Source organism: Pelmatolapia mariae, linkage group LG14 (genome assembly GCF_036321145.2).
Source record: "Pelmatolapia mariae isolate MD_Pm_ZW linkage group LG14, Pm_UMD_F_2, whole genome shotgun sequence".
NCBI classification, from domain to species: domain Eukaryota; kingdom Metazoa; phylum Chordata; class Actinopteri; order Cichliformes; family Cichlidae; genus Pelmatolapia; species Pelmatolapia mariae.
Genome location: NC_086239.1, coordinates 2,561,750 through 2,574,143, shown reverse-complemented (window position 1 = coordinate 2,574,143; position 12,394 = coordinate 2,561,750). Strand labels below are relative to the sequence as shown.

Here is a 12,394-nt window from a genome sequence, read left to right as displayed (position 1 = left end):
ATATCAAATGTTCAAAGTGAAACATGCATTTTTTAAGTATACATTGATTTGAATGCCAGCACATTTTTAAGTTGGGCCAAGGTAACCTGTTCCTTCTCCTCTTTAGACCAGAGAATTTCAACAATTCCAAGTTCTGATTGGTCAGACCACAGCACAGGTTTCCAGTCCACCTTAACAAGCTTAAGGAAGCCAACAGTTTTTCTGGATCGTGTCTAAGCATATTTTTCTTTTTGTGAGGATTTAACTTAAAATGAACTGTCTTCACTGACTATGGTGTTCCTGAGCACACAATCATTTCTATGCATAATCATAACCATGTCCTGTTTGTTTTTAATTCAGTGCTGACTGAACACCCAACAACATGCTCGATGCACGCTCAATCACCCAGGTAAGCAAATCCCCAAAGGTTGATTCTGTTCGTCTGGACGTTTTCAGTGGGGGACACGTTTCGTCACTCATCCAGGTGACTTCTTCAGTCTCAGCTGACTGCAGGTTTCCAACCTTATAAACAGGACATTTGCACAATGAATGAAGAATGGGCTGTGAGGTTCTTTCATTTAATAGTTGGAAAGAGGCACAGAATTGATTTAAAATCAAGATGTTTGTGATTAAAGTGCAGTTTTAAAAACGTGTATTTACTGGCTCATCAGAGGAAATGGGTGGCAGCTGTCAGGGGGAAGGACAACAGGACACGCCCACACACACAACACCTGCTGGAGGAGCTGCGCGCATGTTAAATTATTTACCATTTCATTCTGTTTGTACAAACCTGTTTGCTATTTAATGACTAAAGTTGAACGCATTAACACTATAAATGACATTATTTATTATATATTATATTTTTTATTAGAATTTTTTTTCGTGTTCTATCATATACAGATTGAATCGTGGGGAAAAGACTGGCGCAAGATGAGTATAAACCCAAAGATTTGAAAGTACCAAAAACCTGAATTTTCTGGTGAGCTGGGGTTAATCTTTATATTCTCACAGGTCAAAGAGTTAATCTGAGCAGCGTTCACATTATAAGATCTGCTGAAACAAAAGGACTAAACAGACATGTCACATTTTTGGATCGCATGGTTTTCAATGAGACAAAGTGGTAACAGTTATCAGACATAAAAATGAATCACGCTTAACTCTAACTGTTAACTATTGACTCACAGCATGTAGTGATCATTTTAAGAAACATTCTTTTTTTTTTGTTTTTTATTTTTGTTTTTTACAATGCAGCAAAAAATAAAAATCCACGTGTCTTATGGTTAATATCTGTATTAATGTGGCACATAACGTAGCACACGGCGATACGGACTTTATCTGTTTCCTTTTTCTGCTGTGAAGACAGTTCAGACTTTAAGTCCTGCTGACCGTTCAGTTACATTTATAAATGTTTTGTGTATTAAATGAGCCTCAGGTCACAAAAAACAACTGCCTGAGTTAACCATTAAGTATGAAACGAGTCCGTCTAAAACTTTTATTAACACATTCACAAACAACAAGCTTTTTTCATCATCTGTATATGTATAAATACTTAGACTTCCTAAATGATGCCATGAACCCTTAACATCGCCTACATAACTTGTATTACTACATGTTATATATGAGCCTATTACACAGGACTGAACATTTATATTGTTTTTTATAAATGACATACAAGGAAGGAGCAATGCTTTAAATAAATGATGAGTTAAATACTAACTAATATTTAATGTGTAATTCTGTATGGTTATAAAAGTGTTACCAAAAAACTGCACATACAGAAGCTGTCACATTTATTCAAAAACAGTTTATAAAAAGAAGAAAACATCAAAAGTATAAACTTATTTAAAACTAAAACTTTTATTGTTATTAAGCAAATAAACTGAAATCACATTTTTATACCCAAATTTGATCACAGTGTTCTTTGAAACGTCAGAAATGAATCAAGCATAACTTTAAGGTACCGAGACACTTTTCTCTGTTCAAGGATGCAAGTAAATACCTGTAATGTAGCATCATCTGAAAATGTATGGATAACAAGAATGATTATATTTGAGCATTAACATATTTTGATGAAAGAGCTTGCACATAGAAGAAAAACTTGATCTTTGTAGCAATAATGTTAATATTTAGGGTAGCTGTGGCATTAACTCTACATTTACTGTGGTCTAATAAACTTGTTACTGCTGTACATATGAAACTTTGTATAAGATTCTAAAATTTGGCCACAAAAATACAAAAAAATACAGTGGCACAGTCTACCAGTAAATAAATTAAAAAAGTCTAATAAAAAAAATGTCTAATATAGTCAGGACATAAAACCAAGACATCCTGTGAGCTGTTACTCTGCTGCTGCAGTCAGATTACAGAGAGTGGGCGTGCTTATTGATTAAAACTGAGCTCCTGCAACAGCAGTGTTCACTTGGTGGTACAAGTCAAACAACAATGCTGTCACTACCCAGATTATTTTCTTATTAAATAACAGCGCTGTGCAGACAGAACTCAGGATGTCACCATAATACTGAATTTGCAGCACATTTAAATAAGGATCTCTCACTGCATTGTTTTCCTTTCAGGAGACAGAATGTCTTAAAAAAAAAAACCTCAAACTGTCCAATAAAATGATTTTTGTGTGTCTGTGTGGATAGGGGTGAGGGGTATGACTCGCTACACAGCTGCTGTTCTGCTAATATAAACATATTGGCATAGTAAGTCCCTACGACGGGCAGAGGGTTTAACTCTAGTCTTTAAAGTAGAGAAGTAGCTCAAGTATCTGCCTCCAGTTCTACTTTAGAAAAGGAACCACGGGTGAAGTCTGAGAGCAAAGAGCTGTGTTAGTATTAATAAGGTTTATGAGGTTTTTCAGATATAGCAGGTCCTGATTATTCAAGATTGAGAAGAATTTTAAATTAAATTATTCATTTAATAGGCAAGAAATAGAAAAATAAACTAATATGAGAGAAAAACAGTCTCTCTTTGTAGTCCCAGTCAATACTCTGACTGTAGTGTTCTGGGTCATCTTTAGGGTTTTCAGGGAGCTTTTAGACTTAAACTTAGGTTCTCCTGCACCGTTCGGCGCATTGGGTGGCAGATCTCTGTCAGCGCATTTGATCAGCTGAAAGTCCTCCACCTTGTCGTGCGGGAGCAGCCTGGTTTGCGTCGTCCACGTGATGGTGATCTTGGGCAGTTGGTGCGTTTGTTGGCGTAGAATGTGACTTCCAGAGCACATATGCCGCTCAGTCACTCTCAGTCATGGAGGGGTGTAAGGAGGACGACATGGCCGCCTTGTTACAAGGGGATGTGTGGCAGTCCAGCGGTGGACTTCTTCATTGGTGGCCTGGTCCCGGTAAGAGACCTGCAGGATAGTCTTGGCCATTGATGTTGGGCCACATTGAGTCTTTTGGAGATTTTGGCTGATGTTTTCCATGTTTCACAAGCTTTTAGAGTGACCTGATAGTAAAAAGAACAATTGTCCAGCCAAGAACCAGCTTTACAGCATGACTCTGAAGTAGGCTGTTTCTAATTTTAGCGATATTGTGGAACTGAATCAAGTCAAACAAATGTATCTGTGTAATGTGCACGCTGAAGGACATATCCTAGTCTAAAATAACTCCAGGATTTCTCACAGTGTTAGTGGAGGCCGTCCCATCCAGAGTAAGTGTGTACTTAGATATCATGTTTCACTAATAAACATAAATAATCATTTTCTTTCATACTCTGCTTTTAACAGTCATAATTCAGTCACATGGTCAGTCCACCTACCTGTTTCATTAGAACACATAAACAAACAGATCTAGCATCATCCTGTAAATGTTGAAATAATGTGTGTTAAGAACTGGAAGATGTGCCTGATCTCGAACCACATCCCTGTGGTGGTGCATCTCTAGAGCTATGAAACTTAAAGAGAAGTAGCTTTTGCACTCCAGAAACCTGGTGACAGAGTGGTCCTCGGGGACAGCATTATGGTGTATGAATGAGAATGGGCAAATCATGTAACCGTGCTGACTTTAGAGGGGAGAAAACAGAGTGTTGACATGTTCACAGGAAATCTGAACTAAATCAGAGGGGACTTCTAAAGACGTGCGTTTACTTTCAACTCACCAGTTAAACTACTGCTGTGTAGGCCTGCAGAGCAGTCTGCAGGGCATTCACCGCTGAACGATTTAAACTGCAAGTCTGTAGTTTGCAGTTTCAGACAGCTGAAAGTCAAAGTTGTGCTGCACACAGACGTCAGTGCAGCAGGATGTATCCACCTTCTGTGAAACCATAGATGCCCTGATATACAAAGCATGCTGTACTGCTCCTAAATTAAGACCAAAATAATGAAACAAAGGGCTCGACTCATATTCTGCATCTGCGGTGAACAAACTGAAACTAAAGAGGAATTTCTCAGAAACCACCACGAGCCACAGGAAGTAGCTCCTTTTCACACATTGAATACTCGAGTCCTAAGAAGCTCAGATTTTTGTCTGATGTGAGTAGAAAACTTCATTGTTGTTTTAAAGTTCTGACTATTAATCCGAAGCTTTGTCATGCATCCACAGCTTTAGACATGCCTGCGAGGACACTTCTGCCAGGATTTAGCTAGTTATCAAATTTAAATTGTTTCAAAACATGAAGGATGTGAGGAGCTTTTCACCATTCCAGCTTTTAGGGAATAAGGCTACAAATATCTAATCTGGCCGTGCAGTTTATTAGTTCTGGTTATGATAACAGCACAAAGCATTTTCTGTTAGACTGAATCTCACACAGGATGTGAAATGTGCTGATATGACTCACCGGTGAGAAACCGTCCTTTCTCTGTGCTTGTGTGAAACATAAAATCTGACTGAATACAAAAACAGCACAGGTGTTGACTTTTAAGGCCCATGAAGAAATCACAACAACTTTTACTGTAGGTGGACGCCACACTCACATGGCTCAAACACTGCCTCCCATTTGATTGCAAACTTACTGCAATGCTTTATGTTTCTGGTTATGGAGTTAGTGGAATCTCAGCAAAAGCTTGCACAGCAAGACATCTGCCAGTGGTTTGACTGGTCTGACATCAGAGTTTAAATGCAACATAACGGCAAAAACGACTATTTATGCCGTAGTTCACAGAAATCTGTACCAAATCAAGGCAAGCACAGTGCACAAACAACAAGCTCATCTCTGCTGAATGCAGCTAAAACTTACCACTGCTAACTATACATTTGTTGCAACCCCTGACAGAAGTGATGGAATCACCACATTTAAAAGCTTTTCATTTATCCTTTTTGTAACAAATAAAAAAAATCTCAGATATGACAATTTCCCATCCACCATAGGGCGAGAGGTGGGGTACACCCTGGACATTTAACCTATCTCCACTAACTGCATGTCTTTGGTCTGTGGGAGGAAGCTGGAGTACCTGGAGAGACCCCACAGAAAGACCCCGGCCAGGAGGTGGAGTCAGACTCAGGACCTTCTTGCTGTGAGGCAAAAGTGCTGAATTAAGTTGTTTCTATTAACTGTATATTTTTTGTAGATCAAGGAGAGGATAAAAAGACAGAATCACCGTGTCATTTTCATTTTGGAGGGGGGGCACCTGCACACATCCAAATATGTAAAATAGTCTGCCGTTACAAGAGAGTGTTTGCAGACCTTAACAAGCTGTTGCACCTGCCTGACTGACAGGAAGCATTGCAGCTATACAGGTGTTAGATGAAACAGTGGGGAGGATTACACAACACCTCCAAGAAGGAGATCCAACACACAGCACAGCAAAGGATGTTGGCTGTTCCCCGACAGCTGTAACTGGAGTAAGTGCAAACAATATGAGAAGGTCATAAAAGGAAAACATGCACGCAAGTATCAGAGCAATAGGACAGAAAACTCAAAGCAATACGCTTTGAAAATGGAAAACAAACAAAAGGTTTCGTGTCTCTGTGGTTTGTTTATTAGGCACAAAGTAAAAAAAGCTGAATGAACATCCTTATTTCTGCCCTGGGTTGAGTTAAGCTCCCTGCACCATGTTTTAATCTCTTTACAGTAGAAACAAAATCCAAAACTGAGCAGAAAAATGTCTCACTGTGATTCGACACTTACGTACGAGTCAAAGATATCGATGCGTTACGTTTGGAGGACGAGACAGAGACAGCTCAGCAGGAGTGTGCTTTCACTCTGACTTGCCTTCCTGTTGACGACATCAAGCCTGCTCCGGCATGCTCTCTATACTGTGAAAAACAAAGTGAACAAGACAAACGGTCTGCTTGTTTTTTGTAAGAAATCTGAATAAAAAACTTAACAGAGGCGACACAACACAAATGTTTTCTGATCATTTCCTTTTTTCCTTATTTATTCAGTAAGACTAAAACATCTGTATGGTTTAAGCACAGTGGTGCACACAGAAGGGCCGAATGCTACCACAGGGCGAGAGGCAGGGTACGGCTGGGACGGGTCTTCAGTCTGTCACAGGGCTAACACACAGAGACAGACGGACAACCATTCGCACTCAGATTCACACCTAAGGGAAATTTAGAACGACCAATTCCAAACTACCACTAACTGCATGTCTTTAGACTGTGGGAGGAAGCCGGAGTACCTGGAGAGAACCCGCACAGACTGGGGGAGAACATGCACAGAAAGGCCGTGGCCAGGTGGTGGAATCAAACTCAGGACCTTCTTGCTGTGAGGCGACAGTGCTGCCCGGTCCAGTCATATGATGCAAAAATGAATACAGCCCACATTAAATACCCACAGTTGTCTTCAGCAGGGCAAACACTTTGACAAAAACCATTCTGAATCCTACAAACTGCAGACAAAATGTGACATGCTGGAGAGCCAAGCACTCTACAGCGTGTTGATAGATGAAGGGGCTCTGTTGCTAAATTCAAGGAAAAAACAACAACATGGAACTGCACTATAAAAATTTTGACCATGAAGTTTTTCAGTTTTACAAATGAGACTGTTGGCATTGTTGGCTTTACTGAGTCTGAGCGCTCGTCTTTTTCACAGGCGCGCGAGTGAGGCGAAATAAAAAGCACAAACAGGCAGCGTCTGCTTAGAGTTCTGTGCCTTTACTTTGTGTTTTTCAGTTTCTATGGTTTTGATATTAAGATATTTTATGCTCTATTTACACCTTATGGAAGAAAGAACTACATGCTATCTAAATAAAGTGATTTGACTTCACCCAAGCTTTACTCTGAACACACATGCAGAGCTTTGAGATCAGTGGCTCCACAAGGGAACGCAAGGAGCTCTGCTTTCTGTCAGTCGCCCTTTTGCTTTAAAGCTTTTAGGGAATGGCATCAAGTCCCTGAGCATTTGAAAACAAGCATTTAGTTCCACTTTCTCTCACTTGGTGTGAAACCAGATGACCAAAAAATTAGATCAGCATTGACCATCTAACAGGTTATAATTGTTCTTTTAGATGTATTTCTTAATAAATAACTTTTCAGACGTATTTGATGTATGGGATTTGGTATCTGGGTTATTAGATCACATTTGTTCTTAATAATGGGATTTTATGCTTTTTCATTGGTTCCTTCACCTATCCAGGCAGTGCAGATGCAAATTAGTTAGCTAAAGCTTACATGCATCACTTCTCTGAGGACATTAATGTTCTACATGACTCCTGACAGCCCACCCTTTGCTGGCAGCAGTCACAACAAGGCGCTTTAAATTCTAAAGCACGTTGCTGCAGTATTAAAAAGAAAGCTCGACAATCACACGATTCCATACAAACAAGCACCTGATGACAATGGGACAGAAAATCTTCCTTTAAAGAGGAAAAGAGCTCAGGGAGGGCGAGTGAAGAAGCGCTCAGAGCATCCTGTGAAGACCCTCAGCAGGTGACCTTACCCAGCGCTGCGCTGAGCTTCATCAAAAAGTTTTATGCTTCATTTAAAAGCAGAGACTGTCTCCCAAATCCAAACTGGGGGTAATGACTGTTTGCAGTTTGTTTCACCATCACAATAATTAATGACTTCAGTCTGTCTAAAAAAGCGTGGAACGAGCAGAAAGAGCATGCACGTTATTGAAAACCTCTGACTGGCGCGGACCATTTCCAGCACCAAAATTGAATTTGAGCAAGCAGCAAAAATCTGTAAAATTACTGTTTTTTCTGTTGCACTTCCAATTTGTGACTTTGGCTCCAGTGTATGTCTCTTAAATAAAAATGTTTTATAGTGTAACTTTAATGACTTGGTTAGGGAAAAGGCTGAATTAGGTTAATGGCAAAGAACACAGTCATCCACAGCCATTACTGGGTCTTCCAGTAATGCGGGTTCCCTATTAAGTGCTTTTAACACACATTCGCCGGCCTCTCCACGCTCTGAGTTTTGATTATGTTAACGAGTGGTCATGCACGATTACATGTACAAGGGTCTTGGGTAGGCAGCTGACGAGCAAAGAAAGGCTTTAATGGAACACTTGTCGACTCTGCTCGTCTGTGCAAATCACACATTGGTGAAGCTCATCCCGTAATGAGACAAATCACATCAGCGTAATCATGTTTAATGTCATCGTTCTGTCTCCTTTCAACTCGGCCCGTTTGATGATTCTGTATTTAGCGTTGGTTTGATTAAACGACATGCCCTCTTTTGACACAAACACTCAAATCTGACCTTTACACTGATTACACACAGTCTGCTATGCACACGCACGAGTCACAAATAGGAATTGTTCCTCTACAACTCAAGGATGACGGCAGAAGTTACCATCAAACTGTGAGTCAGTTACACAGAAGTGAAATCAAATCTACGGACTACAAATATGGAAATTATCGTGTCAATAACTAGTGTACCACAGCAGGGATGGGACAACAAATTCACTCTTTATCAACTTCCTTCTGAACGTGGCTGTACTTGCTGTTGTTGAATAGTGCGTGATACTGGAAAAGTGGGACAACGCCAACCGCATTTGGATGAGCGGTTTGAATGCTTTGGCAGGGACATCGAGCAGCCCTGGGCCTGGTGGCCATGCTGACTTGTCAGTTCAGTCCAGTAGATTGTTTTCCATAGATGAAGTTATTAATTACTCCATTTTTTCAATAAATTGTGTTCTCTCACTACTGTGGTGATACCAGCACTACACAGATGTGAAGATGTCTAAAAAATATTTCTATATGTAGAGAATCTGCTTGAATCACAAAGATTTAAAAAAAACAATATTGTCAGAGTTTTATGGGCTGAGGAGTGCTTCAGTTTTTTAAAACATCCTGTTTGATTTCAGGATGTGGGGTGGAGACTATCTGAGCAATCACAGGGCGAGAGGTGGGGTACAACCTGGACAAGCTGCCACACATAGAGAACCTAACCTAAGCCCACTAACTGCATGTCTTTAGACTGTGGGAGGAAGACAGAGTACCCAGAGAGACCCACGCAAACATGGGAGAACATGCAAAATACAACCACCGATTACTTCATCAGCAAAACCAGTTCGACTGCTCATTAGAGCAAATATCTAATAACTCAGCAGAAACTCAATTTTTCCCACATTTTCCAGTTTGCAGACAATGATGGAAAAAATATTCGGTCGGCGGGAATTTTGTTCTGGCAGGAAGGCAACAGAAACTCACATAAAAACTTGGTCCAACTACAATATGCAGAAGAGCATCTCTGACCACAGCAGCTGTTACTCCTGTCAGCTAAGGAAAGGAGTCTGAGGCTACAAATGACAAGTGTTGATCCCTGCTGCATCATTCGGATGGTGGGCTCAGACTTTACAAGCATGGAGCCAATGTGCCTTGGTTCAGTGGTTCAGGTTGGTTGTGGTGGTGGTTTAAGGTGTAGAGGATACACTTTGGGCCCGTTAGTACAAATTGAGCATCGTTTAAATACCACAGCTTATCTGAGTGCTTTTGCAGACCACATTCATCCTTTTATGACTACAGTGTAACCAGCTTTTGCGGCTGCGTCCAGCAGGATAATGCGCCATGTTACAAAGCTCAAATCATCTTAAAGTGTTGTTTTCTTAACATGACATTAAGTTCACTGGACTCAAATGGCAGCGCTGCAGGAATGAACCATGGAACAAGAGACGCCGAGGCTGTGCAGTCGGCATATTTGTAAAATCTCTGAGAGCAGTTTTCAGCGCCTTGCTGGATCCACGCCATGAAGGCTTAACAGTTCTGACGCCAGCAGGGGTCCAACATGGTACTGCAAAGGTGCAACCTCGTGGCTGTTAGTTTTGCTGATCTGGACCAGTTGAGATCAAACTGGTTTCTATGTAGCTCATGAGCTAACATGACTGACTCGTCTGCCTGGAGTGATGGCTGTTCAGCCATCTTTAAGAGGACAACTATTGACATTAATATTAGTTTAAGTTTAAATTAGTGCCAAACCTTTTCCCTAACTGACAGCTGTTTATTTTTTATTTCAAATAACTCAGTTTTACTCAACTACGATAAACACATAACCTACCTGCTGCCGGTGAGCGCGACTTAAGAGTCATATCTGTTTGAAACAGTACATTTATGATCACCTGCATGTGATTTTGTTTCCCTGACAGAATAAGAGACACAAAAACATCAAACTAAAAGAAATTAATTGTCGCAAAATCACCACAGGAATAGAGATGAACAATTTTATTGTGAACTAACAAAGTTTATGCAAATATTTGTACTTACTGCAAAACAAATAATTACATGGTTGTAAATGAGACTGGAAAAAAAGGCCTGTCTTTGGTTTAATCAGACGTATATAAAATATTCCCCTTCCTCACCCATAATCTACAAACACATCATTAAACAGGACTAAATGATGAACTGAATGTAGGGCTTTCTATTGCACTTCAGCTGATTTTAACATGAATCTGGTTTCCATATTTTTAATGTTTATTGTAGTGTAGGACGTTCTGCCTCGTCCACACAGCTTAGATACCTGTTTGAGTGGAGGAAACTTTCTGTCTGGACCTGGACAGCCTGTGACGCCTGCTGCCTCTCTGTCTACCCTCTCCCTCCTCATACTGCTTCTGTCCTCTGACTTCTTCTTCCTTCCCCTGCGACAGTCCTGCGCTCTCCTCGCTGACTGAAACAGCACTCTGTCCATCCAGAGCTGAGGCGTGCCCTGCCATGTGGGTCTGCTCAGAGCCGAGAAGCTCTTCGGTCACTGAGGCTGTGCTCGTTGCTCCTAGGACCCACTCTGGAGGTGACTCTGCCTTCGTCTCCTCCTGTGCACAGCCTTCATCTCCTTCACCCTCAAAAAGTTCTGGAGTAAAAAACACAGTCTGGTCCTTTTCATCTTCGTCTGAACTGCCTGCTGCAGGTGGTTCGTTTTCACAGCTGGGCGGGGCCGTTACTGGAGCGGGCTCTGGAGCCAGACTGGTTTGGTCTCCTCTGGCTTCATCTGAACCATTAGTCTTCAGTGATGCAGAGGCGATTTGCTGGTTTTCTTTGTCGTCAGAACAATTGGACGTTTCCTGGCCAGGACTACTTGGTGCACTTCTTTTAAAAATGGGCTTCCTGAAGGTGTTGTTGGTGGGGCTGGAGGTGAAAATGGAGAACAGAGGCAGTGCTGCTCTTTTTTGAAGTGGGAGAGGCTCTTCTGAGGGACGGTGCTGCTTCTTCAACTGGTCTGCATCATGAAAAGAAAATGACATATTTTAACATTCAAAAGGACACTTTTTCTCCTTAAAGCAACTCAAAACTGACAGAACACACACGTTTAGACTGACAAGGTTTTGAGACTGTCAGCAGTGTGTGCTATGAGGTCAGTTTATAAAGAAAGATATAGCAAATGTGAGCATACGCTCAATAGAGCCTGAACAAAGGTTAAGAGGATTTAATTAAAAGCAACAGTCCAACATCTGCTCATCAGCTCGCTCCAGCGCCACTCAGGCATGCAAAAGACCTTACAGTAATGAGGCAAGCCACTCAACTGATCCCATGGCCCCCCGCCCCCAACGTCCACTCCCAACTATGACGGGTGGGGGGGGGCTACTGCTCCTCTACCACTCTATCCACCACACTGAACTCAAACAGACTAACAGCTCAACCTTGTCATGACCCCAAAGACAATGGGCGTCGCCAAGGCGATGTGCAAACACGTCACCTCGGCGTATTTCCTCCGCATGATGTCATTCTCCGGCACACCCTTGACAAAAACGATATGCACCTTTTGATCCCCGTCTTTCAAAAGTGTCTGTGCATAAAAGGTCACGATTCATGAAAAATTAAGTTCGACTTGGCCTCACACCGTGCAAATCTAATATTACCTCCTTAAACACATCTCTTGGAGGAAAAAGACGTCTGAAAGTGGTAGAAATGTCTCTATTTTCTGACCTTTATTTACACATTTGAAACACAAGAAGAGAGAGTGAGGACGTTCTCCAACTGGAATTCAAATCAGGGAGTCTGTGTGATATGCATCCTAACAACCTGACTACCAGGTCACCCAAGATTGTTGGACACAGACCGCGAAAGACTGAAACTGTGAAACTAACCCACTCTGTCTCA

General features: G+C 41.4%; 1 protein-coding gene across 3 annotated transcripts in view; it reads right to left on the bottom strand.

Annotated features, from left to right (window-relative positions):
- brip1 (BRCA1 interacting helicase 1) overlaps positions 1-12,394 on the bottom strand; it is a 150,074-nt gene that overhangs the window by 100,385 nt on the left and 37,295 nt on the right. Inside the window, exons 20-22 of one of the 3 annotated variants that reach the window (XM_063492924.1) lie at positions 10,821-11,513; positions 6,542-6,641; positions 5,925-6,173 (exon numbers count right to left, since the gene is read on the bottom strand). In XM_063492924.1, coding sequence (XP_063348994.1) covers positions 6,146-6,173; positions 6,542-6,641; positions 10,821-11,513 — 821 coding nt within the window. In that variant the 3' untranslated portion in view covers positions 5,925-6,145. Of the gene's footprint in view, positions 1-5,924; positions 6,174-6,541; positions 6,642-10,820; positions 11,514-12,394 lie in introns of those variants that run through there. The other 2 variants (XR_010095492.1, XM_063492925.1) reach the window with 2 other exon arrangements.